General features: G+C 48.0%; 2 protein-coding genes across 2 annotated transcripts in view; one reads left to right on the top strand and one right to left on the bottom strand.

Annotated features, from left to right (window-relative positions):
- Nucleotides 1–7,938, top strand: part of TICRR (TOPBP1 interacting checkpoint and replication regulator) — a 53,005-nt gene extending 45,067 nt beyond the window's left edge. The window contains exons 19-22 of the mRNA XM_029239567.1: nucleotides 229–386; nucleotides 2,161–4,333; nucleotides 4,459–4,584; nucleotides 5,470–7,938. Of these exons, the coding sequence (XP_029095400.1) occupies nucleotides 229–386; nucleotides 2,161–4,333; nucleotides 4,459–4,584; nucleotides 5,470–5,582 (2,570 nt within the window). The 3' untranslated portion in view covers nucleotides 5,583–7,938. The remainder of the gene's footprint in view (nucleotides 1–228; nucleotides 387–2,160; nucleotides 4,334–4,458; nucleotides 4,585–5,469) is intronic.
- Nucleotides 7,939–13,068: 5,130 nt separating this feature from the next.
- KIF7 (kinesin family member 7) overlaps nucleotides 13,069–20,223 on the bottom strand; it is a 21,027-nt gene continuing 13,872 nt past the window's right edge. The window contains exons 10-18 of the mRNA XM_029237070.1: nucleotides 19,066–19,364; nucleotides 17,803–18,000; nucleotides 17,275–17,400; nucleotides 16,905–17,081; nucleotides 15,573–15,788; nucleotides 14,648–14,854; nucleotides 14,284–14,482; nucleotides 14,052–14,198; nucleotides 13,069–13,842 (exon numbers count right to left, since the gene is read on the bottom strand). Of these exons, the coding sequence (XP_029092903.1) occupies nucleotides 13,475–13,842; nucleotides 14,052–14,198; nucleotides 14,284–14,482; nucleotides 14,648–14,854; nucleotides 15,573–15,788; nucleotides 16,905–17,081; nucleotides 17,275–17,400; nucleotides 17,803–18,000; nucleotides 19,066–19,364 (1,937 nt within the window). The 3' untranslated portion in view covers nucleotides 13,069–13,474. The remainder of the gene's footprint in view (nucleotides 13,843–14,051; nucleotides 14,199–14,283; nucleotides 14,483–14,647; nucleotides 14,855–15,572; nucleotides 15,789–16,904; nucleotides 17,082–17,274; nucleotides 17,401–17,802; nucleotides 18,001–19,065; nucleotides 19,365–20,223) is intronic.

Here is a 20,223-nt window from a genome sequence, read left to right as displayed (position 1 = left end):
ACATCTCCTAACACAGGGACTGGGCTTGATATGCAGTGTTAAAATTCAAGAAGGCAGCAATTATTGGACTGCTGTCATAATTAGGTGGGATCTGCCCCTATTTGCTCTAAAAGAATTATCATCTTTCTCGTATGGACTGGCTGTTTTATGGGTATTTGGTGCGGGAGGCGGGTGGGGTGTGCAGGAGTTGAGAAAGAATGAAATATTGTAACTGTTTTTGACTTGCAGACCAAAGAGAAAATTCTCCAATCCAAAGTATTCGGTCTCCCAAGAGGCTTCTTTTCGGGGCAGTGTCTGAGATGATCAGTCCCTCTGAGAAGGGTTCAGCTCGAATTAAAAGGCCTTCAGGAAACACATTGGGTTCTGAAATACCTATAGCTTATCAGGTATAAAATTACGATGATGTTTCAGATAGTATAGTTTGGGGAGCATGTAGTCATGGACAAGGAAAACCACTGAGTCCAGTAGGGAAGAGAAGATAATAACAGATGTGAGGTGGTTGGGGTTGACTTGAATGAATGATTATTGGGTGTATGGGGACTTAGGTAGCAGTTGGGCTGAGGCCAAGGTGGCAGGGAGGAGATAGAAAGATCTCGCCCTACTCACTTGGCTTCATCTTCCATTTATATTGGACACTACGTATATATCCTTCTGAAATGTGCAGTAGCATTCGTCTGTTTCTGTTAGATTGCCCACTCGATCCAGTCACCCATGTTAGAAACCTGGGAGTCATCCTGGACTTCCCCCTCTCCTCAGGCCTGGCTACTCAATTAGTCCTGCCCATTTTACTGACAAACTATCTCATACCCATTCCCTCTTCTCCATCCCTGCAGTTCCTGCCCTAGTTCAGTTCTGCCTGGAACACTTCAGTAGCCTCTTCTCTCTCAAATTCATCCTGTCCCCAGAGGTCAGAGGGACCTTTGTGACCCCCTTGGACGCTCCTCTGACCACATCACTTTGCTTGAAGCTCTACAGACTCTTCATCTGTTAAAGCAGGGTTTTCTAAGTTTTCCTGAAATGGAACCCTGTGTTCAAAGATAATAATCTTTGTTTGGAAACCCAAAAACTGCTTAGAGGATGGAGGAGGATACGGAGGGAACTGTGGGGAAGGGTTTGAAAACCACAGATCTATAGAACCATGTTCATTCTCCTCCCTGGACAGGCAAGGACCTCCATGATCTGATCCCTGCTCAGCCATCTCTGCTTCACACTCCACCTTCCCAGCAGCCTCAGGATGCACACAACTGCTGTTTTTTGCTTTTGTGCCTTTGCTTACACTGTTTTCTATGCCTGAAGTTCCCTCTCCCCGACTTTCCCACCTTTTGTCTTCACCTGCTGACACCCATTCTTTTAAGACCTGACTCGCTATTCCTATTCCCTCTTTCTCCCCTTTGCTGGGTTAGATAGCCAACCCTCCTGGTGCTCCCATATTGTCCCATGCGTGCCCCAGTCATTGCATTGGCCATACTATATATCTGTCTGTATCCCACATGAAATGCCAACTAGACCAGGACTCCCTTGAGATGATCAGATAAGATTAAACAATAGGTGTTGGACCTCCTTACCTGTTGGAGTATTTAACTGCATTTTTGCAAGAAGGAAGGAAAGTTTTTTGCTGGAGAGTTTCCTTTCTGAGATGTTATCTTTGAGGCTGTGCCTTATATATCCATATATTCCATGTTCCACCTCATCCCCCCGGGCCTCCTCCCGCACACATTGCCTAGCACATAGCAGGTACTTAAAAGCACATGTTGAATGCAGATCAACAGGAGGTGATGTGGCTCCGAAAGGTTACTTTAGGCAAAGATCAGAAATAGTTGTCTCATTGAAGAAGATAGCTGTGAGTAGTGGAGTGACATAGAGTTAGAGGCAAAGCATGTTTTAGCTGTAGTATGCAAATTATTAAAACTATTTGTCTTAGGAGAAGAAACTAAGATTGGATACAGCGCTTGGTGCTAGAAAAAGTGGACATGTAAAATCTGGGTCATGTTTTGGAAGTGGAAACGTGTCACTATACGAAATCCAACTTAAGATCATTCCTTTGGCTGACTATAAATCTTCCAAATTTGACTTTTTAATCATCTTAGACATTATTAAAACACTCTTCAGAGAATATGGGTTATGATGTTCAAGCACTGAAATAAGCATTTTTCTTTACAGACTCCTGAGAAGAGTTACTGGAAATCTCCAGTCTTTTCTAAAGCTACACCAAGAAAGTTCCCTCATACGCCACGAACTCCGTTGCGCACTCCTGAAAGGCTGCAAAAATCCCCTGCAGAAATGACCCCTGCCAAACAGGTCATTTTTAAGGAGTTCTTAAAAGACTCCTCACACGGCTGGCATTCGCCATCTCGACGAAAAGCCACTCCTCAGAAAGGACACTCCCTGGCAGAAAGTCACTCTCCTCTTGAAAAAATACCGAGAACTCCCCAAAGACAAGGTGGTCAGCCACCTAGATTTTTGCAGAATTCTGCTTGGCCACGTTTGGTGAATTCCAGTCCAGAAAGCACCTCCTGTCCGGCAGCCCTGGTTTCGTCAACTGCCCAGACCAGGAGTGAGTGTCTGACTCCCATCAAATACTCTCCTCGAATCCCTCTGAGGGCAGCAGCCTCGGGGGTCCAAAGACGAGCTGCCTTTGTAGGCACACCTCCAAGTCAGAAACGCCAACTCCTCCGTGGCTCCGGAGCGTCTCAGGCAGAGAAGCTGGCGCAGCCATGGAATGATGCTGTCAGAAACCCAGAGAAACCAGGGAACACAGCTCTGGCTTCTCCAAAGAAACCTGTTCCCTCTCCTTCATGTGGTATTTCCGAGAAGACTCCATTTGGGAATTTTTCTATAGAATCTCCTCCCTCTGGAGAACTGGATTGGCAAGAGGCCCAGAAATCACCCAGTGTAGCCACATCTCCCTCCTGTCCTGCTCCCTCGACTCCCTACAAAGCCTCACAGATAGCTAGATCTGACCTCCTACCGCCTCCACCCCCTTCTAAAATTGGGAAAAGGCATAAAAAGACTTCTAAAACAGAAAGAAACTTCCAGGAGGGCCAGCCTAACAGCTCTGCTGTTCTCAGAGTTGCCACAACTGACAACCCAGCTGCCATCACAGATGCTAGAAAGAACCAGAAGGAAGCGACCCTCTCTCCTCCATCTCCTCCTGAAAGACATAGTTACCCTGGGACTAGCTTTGGGAGTCACTGGCATACATCCTCTCCTTTGCTTATTGCAAGAGACTCGGAGTATCTCACTCTCCTGGATGAAGCTGCTGAGCACCATAGCAGTGATAACTTAAAAAGCAACGTTTCACCAGTGGAAGAAGGTGAGGGGTCAAGGATGGGTACTTATGAGAAGCCGTCTCTGTGTAACCCTGGGATTCCTCCCTCTTCTCCTTCCTCTGGGCCCAGCTCTCCCCTGACACCCTGCTACGACCTGCGCTGCACCGCAGACAGGAAGCAGCGCCAGGCTGCTGCCCAACTAGAGAATCTGCAGGCGTCAGCCTGGCCCTCCAGAGCCTCTGCCAGCCCACAGACCTATGAGGTTGAGCTGGAGATGCAAACTTCTGGCCTTCCCAAGCTTCGAATTAAAAAGATAGACCCCAGCTGTCTGTCAGAAGCCGAGCCCCTGCAAAGGGAGGAGAGCTCTCTGGGAGAGGAGAGCTGCCTCCCTGGTCTCAGCGTGCCCAGGGCCAGCAAGTCCTCAGGCAAACCCGAAGCCACCTACCTGTCGCCCCCCTGCCTTCGCCCCTCACACGGCACCCCCGGCAAGAGCAGGGGACAGACCTATATCTGCCAGTCCTGTACCCCCACCCGCTGCCCCTCTAGTACCCCCTCTCCATTTCAGACAGAAATCGGAGTTCCTTGGACACCATCCCCCAAGCACAGCGGGAAGACAACTCCTGACACAATTAAAGACTGGCCCCGCCGGAAGAGGGCAGTGGACTGCAGCCTCAGCTGCTCTGCTGGGAGGAGCGAGGGCAGTACAGACCTTCCTGGGGGAGTGTCGCTGCTGGAGCCGGAGGGGAAGGAGCGAGGCCTTGAACTCAGCATCACCAAGACCCCCATCTTGGGGGATTTTGAGCTCGAGGGGGTGTGTCAGCTGCCAGACCAGTCACCTCCCAGGGACAGTGAGCCTAAGGCTGAGGAAGCCTTCTCCTGGGGACAGTTTGGGTTGGGATCTCGGAAGAGACTCCTTTCTGCCAAGGAGGAGGCTGAGTGTCAAACCAAAAGAGTCTGTGACAAGCAGAGAGGAGACTCCCAAGTTGGTAAGAGTGAAGACAGGTCTCCAGGCACGGGTGTGCGACAGCTCCCCTCCACTGCAGGCGACGAGGTGTTTGTTTCAGGTGAGTTGGCTGCCGTGCAGCTCTGTCGGGTGTGTTGGTCAGGAGGCACTGCAGAGATGCCTACTGGGAAGGCTGGGGCTTCCTTGTGAGGGCTGCGGGCTGTGCTGACCGTGCTGTTGCTGCAGGTGCCACCCCGCCTCCCGGCTGTGCCGTGCGGAGCTGCCTCTCTGCCAGCGGTCTGCAGGCGCTGACCCACTCTCCACTGCTGTTCCACGGGAAGGCACCCTCCTCTCAGTGTAAAGACACCAGAGGTAATGTGTTGAAGGTCCTAGAGATGTTACCAGGATCAATCTTCTATCCTTTGGTTAGCTCTATCCCAAGCTAGCTTGGGGTTTTCAGGCACTTGCATCTTCCAGGAGTCGTAGGGACTGCCACAGTTTGGGATGGTTTTATCCCTGCAGTGTCATGTGCCTTTCCCAGAGAAATACCACTTTAGAACTTATGTGTATTTGAACCAAAAAACCCCTCGACATCCTACCAAATTACTTCAGCTTCTTGAAGACAGTGACAGAAACTGGCACACAATCACTTCCTGCTCGTCTGTGGTCGCTGGGATCTGAGGGGAAAGCAGCACGAGTGGTAGGTGGTGTGTGCAGAGCCAGCCATTTCCCCTCGGGGGTTATACCCCTGTGTTTCCATACATTCAGTCTGAGAACGGACTGGCTATTATAATCAGCCTTCAGACCCTAGGATTCCCCTCGACCCCACCTGGAAAGAACGGGATTCACCCTGTTAGCTGCACTGGTTAGAGAGGTTTCCTCCTTCTGCTAGAACTGCAGCGGGGTGCAGGAGGTGGGGCTTTTCAGTGGCTCTCTTCCCTCAAGACCATGATAGAAATCATGCAAAACAGCAAAACTGCCACAGATCTGAGACAAAAAGAACTGCATAGTATCAAACTGAAGTACCACAGGTATTCTGTGTTTTCACAATTACTTGTTGCTGTCAGCTCCATGCTGACAGTAAGGGCGGAGGGCCTTGAAAAAGTATAGGTAGTGTGTCTGTGGGATGAGAGAACCTACAAGCAATGCTGGGTTTTAAGTCCATCTTAACGTGTAACCCTCTGCAGTTGAAGCCCATTTTCTTTTGTTCTGTTCTCAGTTACTTCCTGTATGCTAAGTCTTTCTGCCTTTTTCTAGATGAGGATGTGGATGTATTCTCCCCCACGGCAGAAGACTCTCCTTTCAGCCGAGCATTCTCCAGGAGACGTCCCATCAGCAGAACTTACACACGGAAGAAGCTGATTAGCTAGTTAGGATGGAACTGGTTGGGGGACTTATAACTACAAACACTACTGAGCTTGCCCAGAGCTACTGCACTTCTTAACAGAAGTGTTCTGACAGCAGTTTTCTCTGGACGTACAAGGAATTCCAGACATGTATCTTAAAAGAATTCTTAGTAATGTACCCAGAAACTCGGTTCATTTGAGCCAGGGCCCTACTGGTCTGCTTATCATATGTAACCCTCAGTTTGCTGCACAGAAACAGGAATAACCAAGGCTTAATGGAACTTAGGAAATTTAAAACATGAAGATGAGGTCAGCCAGGTCCCCATGGGCATAAAGAAACTGGGGCCTGGTCCCAAGCCTCCTTTACCATGATCGGCTTTCAGATTCCCACGTGAATGCCTTCAACTTTTCAAATCCCCCTTGTGGAGTCTGTCCACCTCCAAGCCCAGCCCTAACCCACAATGCCTGCCCTGCCTTAGCAAGGTGGTATAGCTGGTGGTGTAACTCAGAGGCAGCCTGGGAGTCAGGAACCAGACAAGGACCTGTTAAGATCAGGATCCCATTCCACCCCACCCCAGCTGTGACCATGGCAAGTTCAGACCACTCTGCTTCACTTACGAAATGGGAGAAGGACCCCTACACATCGGTCCCTCACAGAGCTGCTACAGGCCAGGAGCCCAAGACAGAGGCAGTGCCTGGAGATGGAAGCAGCATCCACCAAACAGAAGACTGGCATGGGGGGCAGAATAAATCTTTTGCATTCCCTGTGTAACAATAAAATCATCTCTAGCTACTTGGCATTCAGTGCATTTCTGTATAACATTCCAGCCTGAGGTTAAATGTGACCATGGTCCAGCTCTAGTGGTTTCTGGAGCAGCCACATCTCAAGGTCTGCCCTGAGAGTCGGCTAGTCCCTGGCACAGTTCCCACCATCACAGGGAGACTCACCTGAGTCGTGGATATGCCCAGAGCACCCAGTGGACCAGTTTGCTGTCAAGTCTTGGCCAGGAGCTTCGCTAACAGCTGATTCAACGGTCTCATGGTCTCTGAAAAACTTTCAAGCCTGTTGTTCTGTTCCCAAACCTGTCTTACTATGATCTTGTAAATCAAACAGTGAAAACTCCCATTTCTCCCTCCAGAGATTACTGTCATTTATTTTAAAATGGTTTTCGAAAATCTTTATACTACTAAGCTTTTCAGTCCCCCCCCCAATATACATAAGACCATTTAAACCACAACCCTGTGGCTTGTGACTGTTCTGTGACAAGCCTTGGCTGAACTTCAGAACCAACAGCACACACATCAGCGTGAGACTAGAATCATCCTTCTGAAACTCAAGCCAAAAGGTGGCAGGAGAGAGACAAGATGGCAGAGTAGGACTTGAGCTCACCTCCTCTCACGAAAACACCAAAATCACAACTGACTGCTGAACAACCATCGACAAAAAAGACTTGAACCTACCAAACAAGATATTCTACACCCAAAGACCAAGAAGAAGCCACAACAAGACAGGAGGAGGGGCACATTAGTGATATAATAAATTCCCATACCTGTGGAGTTTCTCCCACATGAGTGAGAGTTCTGAGCCCCACGTCAGGCTCCCCAGCCTGGGGGTCTGGCATTGGGAGGAGAAGCCCCCAGAGCATTTGGCTTTGATGGCCAGCTAGACTTGAGTACAGGAGCTCCACAGGACTGGGGGAAAGAGGGACTCCATTCTTAGCACACAAAATGTTCACAAGCACTGGGGCCCAGGACAAAGCAGTAACTCCATTACAGCTTGGACCAGACCTACCTGTGGATCTTAGAGGATCTCCTGGGGAGGTGGGGGTCAGCTGTGGCCCATTGTGGGGACACTAGTGGTGGATGCCCCAGGCAACACTCATTGGTGTGAGCTCTCCCAGAGGTTGCCATTTGGCCATCAAGACCTGGCCCTGCCCAACAGCTTGCAGGCTCCAGTGCTGGGATGCCTCAGGCCAAACAACCAATAGGGTGGGAACACAGCCCCACTCATCAGCAAACAGGCTGCCTAAAGTCATCCAGAGCCAACAGCCTATAAACACCCTTTGACATGGCTCTGCCCACCTGAGGGACAAGACCCAGCTCCACTCACCAGTGGGCAGGCACCAGTCCCTCCCACCAGGAAGCCTGCACAAGACTCTTAGACCAACCTCACCCACCAGCAGGTAGGTACCAGTACCAAGTATTAAAATCCTGCAGCCTGAGAAATGGAGACCACAGACAAAGTTAGACAAAATGAGACGGCACAGAAATATGTTCCAGACAAAGGAAAAAGATGAAACCACAGAAGAACAACTAAGTGAAGTGGAGACAGGCAATCACCCTGAAAAAGAATTCCGAGTAACGATAGTAAAGATAACAAGATCTCAGAAAAAGAATGGAGGCACAATACTGAAAGGATACAAGAAATGTTTAATAAAGAGCTAGAAACTTTAAAAAACAGAGATGAACAATAACTGAAACGAAAAATACACTAGAAGGAATCGATAACAGAATGAGACAGAAGAACGAATAAGTGAGCTGGAAGACAGATTAGTGGAAATTACTGCTGTGAAAGAGAATAAAGAAAGAAGAATGAAAAGAAACGAGGACAGTCTCAGAGCCTGGGACAACATTAAATGCACCAACATTTGCATTATAGTGGTCCCAGAAGGAGAAGAGAAAAGGGGTCTGAGAAAATATTTGCAGAGATAATAGCCGAAAACTTCCCTAACATGGGAAAGGAAGCACTCAAGTCCAGGAAGCACAGAGAGTCCCATACAGGATAAACCCAAGCAGGAACACGGTGAGACACATATTAATCAAACTGACATAAATGAAAAACAGAGAAAATATTAAAAGCAACCAAGCAGGAACACGCTGAGACACATATTAATCAAACTGACATAAATGAAAAACAGAAAATATTAAAAGCAACAAGAGAAAAGCAACAAATAACATGCAAGGGAGTTTCAGCTGATTTTTCAGCAGAAACTCTGCAGGCCACAAGGAAGTGGCATAATTTATTTAAAGTGATGAAAGGGAGAAACCTACAACCAAGAATACTCTAACTCTACCCAGCAAGGCTCTCGTTCAGATTTGACGGAGAAATGAAAAGCTTTACAGACAAGCAAAAGCTAACAGAATTCAGCACCACCAAACCAGCTTTACAACAAATGCTAAAGGAACTTACTGAGGCAGAAAAGAAGGCCACAACTAGAAACAAGAAAATTACAAATGGGAAAGCTCACCAGTAAAGACAAATATACTGAAAAGGTAGAAAATCATCCACACACAAATATGATATCAAAACCATCATTGTGAGGAGAATATAAATGCAGGATATTGGAAAAGCATTTGAAATTAAGAGACCAGCAACTAAAAACAATCTTGTATATATATAGACCGCTATATCAAAACCTCACAGTAACTGCAAACCAAAAATCTACAATAGATACACAGACAAAAAGAAAAAGCAATCCAAACACAACACTAAAGATAGTCATCAAATCACAAGAGAAGAGAACAAAAGAGGAAGGGAAGAAAAAAGACCTACAAAAACAAATCCAAAACATGATGGCAATAAGAACATACATATTGATAATTTCCTTAAATGTAAATGGATTAAATGAGCCAACCAAAAGGCACAGACTGGCTGAATGGATACAAAAACAAGACCCATATATATGCTGTCTACAAGAGACCCACTTCAGATCTAGGGACAGGTAAAGACTGAAAGTGAGGGGATGGAAAAAGGTATTCCATACAAATGGAAATCAAAAGAAAGCTGGAGTAGCAATACTCAGACAAAATAGACTTTAAAATAAATACTGTTACAAGAGACAAAGAAGGACACTACATAATGATCAAGGGATCAATCCAAGAAGATATAACAATTATAAATATATATGCCTACAAAATAGGAGCACCTCAACATATAAGGCAAATGCCAACAGCCATAAAAGGAGGAACTGACATTAACACAATAATAGTGGGGGACTTTAACACACCATTTACATCAATGGACATTATCACCCAGACAGAAAATTAGTAAGGAAACAGGCCTTAAAGGACACATTAGACCTGATGGGCTTAATTGATATTTACAGAACATTCCATCTGGAAGCAGCAGAATACACATTCTTCTCAAGTATGCATGGAACATTCTCCAGGATAGATCATATGCTGGGCCACAAAGCAAGCCTCCATAAATTTAAGAAAATTGAAATCGCATCAAGCATCTTCTCCAACCACAACACTATGAGATTAGAAATCAATTACAGGAAAAAAAAAAAACCTGTAGAAAAGTGCAAACATATGGAGCTAAACAATATGTTACTAAACGACCAATGGATCACTGAAGAAATCAAAGAGGAAATCAAAAAATACTTAGAGACAAATGACAACAAAAACACAATGATCCAAAACCTATGGGGCACAGCAAAAGCAGTTCTAAAAGGGAAGTTTATAGCAATGCTATCTTACCTCAGGAAACAAAAAATTCTCAAACAACCCAACCTTATACCTAAAGCAACTAGAGAAAGAAGAACAAGTAAAACCCAAAGTTAGTAAAAGGAAAGAAATCCTCACAATCAGAGCAGAAATAAATGAAATAGAAACAAAGAAAACAATAGAAAAGATCAATAAAACTAAAAGTTCATTCTTTGAAAAGACAGGCAAAATTGATAAAACTTTAGCCAGACTCATCAGAAAAAAAAGGGAGAGGGTTCAAATCAATAAAATTAGAACCGAAAAAGAAGTTACAACTGACACCACTGAAATACAAAGGACCATAAGAGACTACTACAAGCAACTATATGCCAATTAAATGGACACTCTAGAAGAAATGGACAACTTCTTAGAAAGGTACAACCTTCTAAGACTGAACCAGGAATAAATAGAAAATATAAACAGACCAGTCACAAGTACTGAAATTGAAACTGTGATTTAAAAACTTCCAACAAACAGAAGTCCAGGACCAGATGGTTTCACAGGTGAATTCTATCAAACATTTAAAGAAGAGTTAACACCTATCCTTCTGAAACTATTCCAAAAAATTGCAGAGGAAGGAACACTCCCAAACTCATTCTATATGGCCACCATCACCCTGATACCAAAACCAGACAAAGATACCACAAAAAAAGAAAATTACAGGCCAATATCACTGATGATAAAAAAATCCTCAACAAAATACTAGCAAACAGAATCCAACAATACATTAAAAGGATCATACACCATTATCAAGTAAGATATATACCAGGGATGCAAGGACGTTTCCATATCTGCAAATCACTCAGTGTGATACACCACATGAACAAACTGAAGAATAAAACCCATATGATCATCTCAGTAGATGCAGAAAAAGCTTTTGACAAAATTCAACACCCATTTATGATAAAAAAAAAAAAACTCTCCAGAAAGTGGGCCTAGAGGGAACTTATCCCAACATAATAAAGAATTAAAATATGACATATGACAGACACACAGCTAACATCATTCTCAATGGTGAAAAGCTGAAAGCATTTCTACTAAGATCAGGAACAAGACAAGGATGTCCACTCTTGCCACTTTTATTCAACATAGTTTTGGAAGTCCTAGCCTCAGCAATCAGAGAAAAAAAATAAAAGGAACCCAAATTGGAAAAGAAGTAAAACTGTCACTGTTTGCAGATGACATGATACTATACATAGAAAATCCTAAAGATACTGCCAGAAAACTACTAGAGCTCATCAATGAATTCAGTAAGGTTGCAGGATACAAAATTAATGCACAGAAATCTCTTGTATTCCTATATATTAACAATGAAAGATCAGAAAAAGAAATTAAGGAAACAATTCCATTCACCATTGCAAAAAAAAGAATAAAATACCCAGGAATAAACCTACCTAAGGAGGCAAAAGACCTGTACTCTGAAAACTATAAGATGCTGATGAAAGAAACTGAAGATGACACAAACAGTTGGAAAGATATACCATGTTCTTGGATTGGAAGAATCAACACTGTCAAAATGACTATACTACCCAAGGCAATCTACAGATTCAGTGCAATCCCTATCAAATTACCTATGGCATTTTTCAAAGAACTAGAACAAAATTTTTTTTTAATTTGTATGGAAACACAAAAGACCCCAAATAGCCATAGCAATCCTGAGAAAGAAAAACAGAGATGGAGGAATCAGGCACTTTGACTTCAGACTATACTACAAAGCTACAGTAATCAAAACAGTATGGTCCTAGCACAAAAACAGACACATACATCAATGGAACAGAATAGAAAACCCCAAAATAAACCCATGCACCTATGGTCAATTAATCTACAACAAATGAGGAAAGGACATACAATGTAGAAAAGACAGTCTCTTCAATAAGTGGTGCTGGGAAAACTGGACAGATACACACATTAATAAAAGAATGAAACCAGAACATTCTCTAACACCATACACAAAAATAAACTCAAAATGGATTAAAGACCTAAATGTAAGACTGGATACTATAAAACTCTTAGAGGAAAACATAGGCAGAACACTCTTTGACATAAGTCACAGCAATATCTTTTTGGATCCACCTCCCAGAGTAATGAAAATAAAAATCAACAAATGGGACCTAATTAAACTTAAAAGCTTTTGCACAGCAAAGGAAACCGTAAACAAAATGAAAAGACAGCCCACAGAATGGGAGAAAATATTTGCAAACAAAGTGACCACCAAGGGATTAATCTCCAAAATATACTAACAGCTCATGCAGCTCTATATAAAAAAAAACAAACAACCCAATCAAAAATGGGCAGAACAGCTAAATAGACATTTCTTCAAAGAAGATATACAGATGGCCAAAACACACATGAAAAGATGTTCAGAGAAATAAAAATCAAAACTACAATGAGGTATCACCTCACACCAGTCAGAATGCCATCATCAAAAAGTCTACAAACAATAAATGCTGGAGAGGGTGTGGAGAAAAGGGAACCCTCCTACAGTGTTGGTGGGAATATAAATTGACAAAACCATTATGGAGGTTCCTTAAACAACTAAAAATAGAGCTACCATATGATCCAGCAATCCCACTCCTAGGCATATATCCGGAGAAAACCATAATTTGAAAAGATACATGCACCACAATGTTCATTGCAGCACTATTTACAATAGCCAAGACATGGAAGCAACCTAAATGTCCATCAATAGAGGAATGGATAAAGACATGGTACATATATACAATGGAATATTACTCAGCCATAAAAAAATGAAATAATGCCACTTGCAGCAACATGGATGGGCCTAGAGATTATCATACTAAGTGAAGTAAGTCAGACAAAGACAAATATCATATGATATCACTTATATGTGGAATCTAAAAAAATGATACAAATGAACTTATTTACAAAACAGAAACAGACTCACAGACTTTGAAAACAAATTTACAGTTACCAAAGGAAAAAGGTAAGGGGAGGGATAAATTAGGAGTTTGGGATTAACATATACACGCTACTATATATAAAACATAGATAATCAACAAGGACCTACTATATAGCACAGGGAACTCGACTCAATAATCTGTAATAACCTATATGGGAAAAGAATCTGAAAAAGAATGGATATATGTATATGTATAACTGAGTCACTTTGCTGGACACCTGAAACTAACACAACACTGTAAATCACCTATACTCTAATATGAAATAAAAATTTTTTAAAAAGCCAGAAGGTAGCAATTGGGTATTGCAGCTTAAAGGAAATGAATGGTAGGAATCTGCATCTTTTTTAAACAGTTCTGGGCTGTGGCCCAAATTTGTTGACTCCAATTAGAAAAATCAGGACCTGATTTAGAGTTTGAGGTAAGGACTCCTTCCCAGAAGGGAGCATTGACATCACAACTTTCAGCAGGCTCCACATCTCCCTCCAAGCCCAGCTCTGCCCCAAGAGCCTACAGGGGGTTTTTTCTGACATCAATCATCCCTGGGCTGGTCCTTCGCAGTTCCCGCCGGGGCTTGGGGAAGGGCCCGAGGTTCCGGGGCAGACCCATCTCACCCACAGGTAGCATCCGCCCCACCAAGGGTTCAGCGGCCTCCCGCTGCCGTAGCTCCTCAGGGGAACCCTGCTCCTCGCTGCACAGGCTCGAGCGTTTCCATGTCAATGGTAACGGGGCATGTACCAAGTCCCGCATCTCCTCACGGGCGCGGGGCACACCCTCAGTGACGGGGGGCTGCCACAGAGGCTCAGGTGCCGGGTGGGGCTCGTCTTCACTTCCAGGGGCTTGTCTGTTCTCCGGGCACAGGGTCCTCTTCTCCCCACCTGTCACTGGGAATAACAACATCCTTGTCAGAAATGGAGTAGAAGCACCTTTCTGAAGTCCTAGCTTTCCAATGCCCCAGTGCAATAAGCAACATGTGAAATGACCCAAGAGCTGAATTTAGAGTGGTTTCTAAGCTTTCTCCAAAACAAAGAAAACCTGACGTCAGGGCAAAGCATTGGCCAGCTTGGTGACAGCACATAACAATTACCCCTGCTCTGGCCCGCAGCATTCAAACTACTGAGCTTCTGTTTCAGTTCCTGGTTGATCCACATGTGGCGGCCCAGCTCCTTCTCCAGAGCCTGAATTCTGGTCTCATACTGCCTCTTGCTGTCTGCTAACCCTTCACCAAGGTGGTCTGGAGGGAAAAGGCAGAAACAGGTGGCAAGGGGCTGTGGGCAGGCAGCAGTCACCACGGCCTTTGGGGCAGGCCTGGGCCTCACCTCGACTCTGCTGGAGGAGGAGCTGGATGTTCTGCTCATGCTCCTTCTGCTGCAGGGTCAGCTGGCGGTCCATCTCCAGGCGCTGCCGCTCTAGAGCCACCTCCAGCCAATAGACCAGCCTCTGCTGCTCCTCCAGCTGCATCTCCAGCTCCGAGAAGGCAATCTGCTGCTGGTGCTGCTCCTCTCGGAGTGTCACCACCTGTCCCAAGGCCCAGCCAGGCTCAGCCCCAGTGCCGGCTCCCTTCACCCAGGGGATCCTCAACCAGGGGCAGCAGGTATTTGGCGAACTAGCCACCAACATCATCAACCTTCTCCCACTGAGTTCCAGAAGGAGGAGTCAGGGGCTCGTGGGCCAGTGACCCACCTTGTCAAAGTACTTGCAGAGTAGGGCTCTGGTCTCCGAGGATGAGAGGTAGCTGAGCTTGGCCATGAGGTTCATCTCGCACTGGGACAGCAAGGAGGCCGAGGCCCGCAGCACCCGCTGGCGGCACGTGATGGCCTCGTTCTTGTACTCGATGGCAGCGTCCAGGGCCTCGATGGCCTCGTCCAGCTGGAACAGCGTCCGCTCCTCCTGCGGGGACATGGGACGTGTGGAGGTGGAGTGCTGGCTTCCTGCTCCACGGAACGCCCGCTCCCTGAACAGGTCCCGGGCAGGCTTGCAACAGTCACACGCAGCCATGACTCAGCCCGTACGTGTCCCCTCGTCCTAGCGCAGAGTCAGCACATGGAGAGAGGGGCCCCTGGCCACTACGGCAGGAACAGGGACACTTCCATCTCAGCCTCAGCCCGGGGGGGTACGGGAGGCTGGGGCTCGCCAAGAGGCTGCCCTCTGGAGCACATGGCCTCTGGCGTGACCTGCACTCGGGAGACCCTGCACTGAAGGGAAGGCGTGCTGGGACCACAGAGGCACCCAGGATCTGCTGAGGTCCGCTGCTCTTAACATGGGCTTTCTCTGCTGTCAGGAGGGCAAACCTGTGTGGCTGAGGTGTGCTGACATGGTCCCAACTCTCATCCCACGTTAGGGAGTTGAGAGGTGTGAGCACGTGATACATACACAAGGTCAACGTGCCGCAGGACGCGGAACGAGTCCAGAGTCCAGCTGGGCGGGACCGAGGGCAGCCAGGCCCTAGCCGTGTGTCCCAGACATGGGGGCTGGAGCGGTGGCGGGGAGGGCCAGTTCTGTGCGTTCTTGGTGGGCTAACACCCGGGAGGAACGCGTGCGTGTCCAAAAGCAGCAAGGCCCGCACCCAGCGTGCAGCAGGCAGCCAGGGCCAGCCTGCGGGGCGCACCTCAGGCGACAGCAGGCTGCCCTGCCTCAGCTTGCCGTCAATCTCCAGCCGCTGCTTCAGCAGCGCGTCCTTCTCCTGGCGCAGGGCGTCGATCTCCCCACGGATCTGCTGCTGGCTCTGGGCGCTGCCCTGCCGCAGCTGCCCGCTCTTCTCGGAGAGCTCCTTCTCCAGGTGCTCCAGCCGGCTGGACACACGCACAATGTCCTCGTTGAGGGCCTGTGGGTGGCACAGCTAGCGATTAGGGAAGAAGCAGGCCCCATCCTCCCCAGGGCGACAGGGATGGCCCAGCCCCACCACGGGATGCTAAGGAGTGCTGCTCCGCGGGAGGCCTGACTCTCAGCTCTGCATAAGCCGGGGAGTGGGCACCTATGGGACCCGAGCCTCTGAAGAGGGGCCCCCAGAGACGGCCTGGAAGGAGGATACAGACAAGTTGAGGAAAGGGCAGTCCTGACAAGGAGGGAACAACCCGGGCAGAAACAGAGCGGGATGGTGGTGGCCTGTTACGGCGATGACGTGACTCCAGCTTGCGATGGGAATTATGGGGAATCAGTGGCCAAATCCCAAAGGCCCTTCTGGGAACCTGATGTGGGAGGAAGTAAGGGCTCTAGTGGCCGAGGGAAGTTCCAGATAATCCAGCTGAATCCTCTTGGACTCCATGAGGGCAGAAGTGAGTCTGGAACCCTGTGGGAATCTAGCCTGAGCACCCGCTCCTGGAACAGGCTCTGGGCTTTGTGTGTGACATACGCCTTCTCTGATCCTCATGACCACACTGTGATTCCATCTGACAGAGGAGGAAGGTATGGCTCAGAAGCTTCCTGCTCAAGAGGAGGCAATGAAGCCTAGCAGAGCTGGGTGGGGCCAGGTTCGTCTGCCTCCAGTGCCAGTGAAAGCTCTTCCTCTCTGGCCATACCACCTCTCCATACCTGTGGTTCCCTGTTCTGCCTGCACAGTCCAGAGCAGGTGGTTAATGAGGTAAAATGAATTGTGGGATAGATACTTGGAGAGGTTCTTCTACCCACACAGCAGCACCTGCATCACAGACACTCTAAAGCCCTAGAATTCTTGAGAGATCCATAGGATATAGCCTGACCTGGCTGGAACTTACCTGGCAGGGACATCACCTAGAAGAACCGCACCTGTCTAGAACTCACCTAGCAGTGTTATCAACTGGAGAGATCTCACTTGGAAGGACCTCACCTGATGGAATCTCACCTGGCAGGACCTCACCTGGCAGAAACTCAACTGGCAGGCTCTCTCCTTGCTGGACTTCACCTGGCAGGGCCTCCCATGGCAGGGCCTCATCGGGTAGGGCCTCACCTGGCAGGACCTCACCTGGCTGGACCGCAGGCGCTTGCTCTCCAGCCCCGTCTTCTCCTGCATCAGGGCCTCCTTCTTGGCTAGGATGGCCTCCCGCTTGTGGAGCTCCTCCCCTAGCTCCTCCAGCGCCCGCCGCTGCTGTAGGACCTTCTCCATCTCCTGGTCCAGCCACTTCTTCTGCTCCTCAATCTTCTGAGGGACAGTAGAGGCGGGGAGGGAACTCAGCTCTCACCTCTGGCTGCGTGGGTGGTGCAGGCGGCCACCCGGGTCAGGTGGGGAGAATGGTGTACCCACTATCTGACCCCCCGGGGACTCTAGCAACTGGCCAGGCTGCCCAGCCAGGCTGTGGGTGCCCCTGGGGGTGCAGGCTCAGCCCAGGCCCCACCTGCTGCTGCTCCAGGCTGACAACAGAGCCGTTGCTGCCGCTGCGCCGCTTCCTCTGAAATGCCGCAATCTCTTCTGTCTTGATCTTCAGGATCTTTTGCTGCTGCTCGTGCTTCAGCTCCAGCTCCTGGGGATGTGCAGGGTGAGACGCTCAGTGGGCAGGGCCGTGAGTGGTACCCGCATCCTCCCAGAGCCTGTAATCCCCCAAGCCCAAAGGAGTGCCTACCCTGCTCCCAAGACAGCCCTGCACAGCAACCCCCAGCCTCGCCACCCCCAAGTCTCGCTGGGGACCCGCAAAGAGAAGCAAACATTTGCAAGACGCCAGTCCCCTTATATAATTCATCCTACTGAATTCTCACCCAAGCCCTGAGTTTCCCATAACTCTCCTCATTTTCAAGTAAAAAATCAAACTCAGGGAAGCCAAGTGAGCCGCTTTATAAGGTCACGTGGCTGTAAGTGCTCCCCCGGCTGTGTGCCCCGCCTGGCCTCCTGGCTGGGACACAGGCATCCCACCGCCCAAGCGCCCGACCTTGACACGGTGCTGCCGCTTGTTCATCTCTGTCTCTAGGCGCCGCTTCTGCTCTGTCTCCTCACGAAGCCGCCTTTGCAGCTGCCCCTGCTGCTGCCGCATGAGCTGCACATTCCTCTCCAGCTCCTGCAGCCGCTTCTCGCTCTGGGCCGACAGCGACACCAGCCGCTCTGTCGCCTGCTTCTTCTCCTTCAGCACCTGGGACCAACACAGCCTCTGCTGCGCCACGCGTGGGGGCTGCCGAGAGCCTGGCATGGTGCCGGGCACTCAACAAGGGCAGGCAGGACAGAAGAACGGCGCATAGAGGGACAGACAGAAGGGGAAACAGGCAGATGGATGACGGACTAATTAAAATATCAAAATTATAAGAATGTCAAGATACTACGACGCTTATTACGTACCAAGCGCTACATCAAGTGCTCTCAGTACACTAAATGATCCTAACAATCTGATGAAAAGGTTTTAAAGGTTTCCTACTTAACAGATTAGGAAACTGAGGCACAGAGAGGCTAGGAAACTTGACCAAAGACACATAGCTAGTAATGGCAGAGCTGGGATTCAAACCCAAGCAGTCAAGGCTCCAGAACCTGTGCTCTTAATCACTCTACTGTACGGTCTCTTGGACACCTGAACTGAGAAAAGAAGGAATGAATAATGGATGGACAGCTGCAAAGAAGAATGGATGGCGGGGTGGGTGGACAGATGATGGGATCATATAAAGGTAAAAAACAGGATGGACAGATAATGCAAGGGTCCATCAAGGGGAATAGAAAGACAAATGAATAGACACATAAATGGACAGTTAGTCATACCAACTGATAAAAGGACAATCGGATGGATGGATTAGATAGACACATGAACTGATGGGTGGACAGACAGAGGGATGATGGTTTGGAGAGGTGGGTAAATGGAGAACAGAGGGAGGGAGGCGGGGGGAGCTGCAGAAGGGAAGGCTGGTTTCTCCCGATGCCCACCCCTCACCCTCACTGGTCTCCTAGATGGTCTTCGGGCAGGCCCCACCTCCCTGCCTCTGCTGTGTTTAAAGCTGAGCCGACTCCCAGCACCGCCAGCTTCTATCTAATGCCAGCCTCACCCTGAGAGACCAGGAGGGTGTTAGTGCCACCAGACGGGGCTGGGGCACGAGGGCCTGAGCACCCACAGGTTCCACAGTGAGCTTGGGCTCCAGGGCTCACATGTCTTGATCCCAGGACCCCAGCCTGGGAGGTTGCAACCACCACCCCCAGGGTCCGGACAGGTCAGTACCTGCACTTGGCTCTGAGCGGCAGCAACCCTCTTGCGGAACTCCTGGAGCTGCGAACACTCGCTGGCGTCCTGGGGCTCCTTGCCCTCAAGCTCCCGCAGCTGCCTCTGGCCTTCACTCAGCTCAGTCCGCACCCGCTCTGCCTCCTGCTCCAGCTCCCGGATGCGCTGGCTGTGCTGGCGGTTCAGGGCCTGGGCCGCCTTCCCTGGAAGAAAAGGCGAGGGTCGTGTCAGCACAGCCCCTCTGCCTGAAGAGCATTGTAGATCGTTCCCCTGGGAGCTTTTACAGACCTCTGTCAGCCCTGGACACCTACATGGATTTTGCCACGACTCTGTACCCCTAGAACTGTGATTTACTTAATATTTTTCTTTAAATTGACACATTTTTTAAAATAGCCTTATCCATAGCAGTGACCCAGGGAAAATATGGGTTTACTTGTTTTACTTTTAACTAACACATGCTAAAGTAAATATGTAACTTGAGCCTGCATGCAACTAAGCCTCTAGAACTAACTTCCATTTGTAGGAAATATGGAGGACAGAGGGACAAGCTAAATGACACCACAGGAAGCTAACAGACAAAACCCAGAACATTTGGAGTTTGGAACATTCTATAGGATGACTGTGTAAAGGTGAGAGAAGGGAGATTTCAGAGAACTAACGTGCAAATATAATGTGTGGACAAGCCCGGAGCTGCACACAGACACTGCTGAAGAGCTGCTTCTGCTCTGGGCATTGAGAGGGCATTCTGTTAGATGTGCTAATGGCATTTTGGTTAAAACGTTGAAAAAGAGGCATACTGAAAGGTGTAGGGATGAAATGACATGCTGTCCTGAATTTGCTTCAAAATATTTCAGCAAAGAAAAAAGGGAGAGATAAAACAAATGTGAGCAAAGCTTGAAAATGCTAAATCTGGTGATAGGGACTCTCATATGTCTAGTTGAAATTGTTCCCAGTGCATTTTGGAATAAATAAAATTATAACTATTAAAATTAAAAAGCTCAACTAGTCACCACCGAAAATCATCCCCTGCTCGTTCACCAGTATCACCAGTAGTAGACGTAGATGATTTGGGGATGCTGTTTGCTCCCAAGGACCAGGAGATTCTGTGCCCAGTGCAGTGCCTGACACACAGCAATTGATTAATAATATTGGGTTGGC

This window comes from Monodon monoceros, unplaced genomic scaffold, assembly GCF_005190385.1.
Source record: "Monodon monoceros isolate NGI ecotype Baffin Bay Population unplaced genomic scaffold, NGI_Narwhal_1 Super_Scaffold_21, whole genome shotgun sequence".
Taxonomy (NCBI): Eukaryota; Metazoa; Chordata; class Mammalia; order Artiodactyla; family Monodontidae; genus Monodon; species Monodon monoceros.
This window is presented reverse-complemented; position numbering and strand designations above follow the sequence as displayed.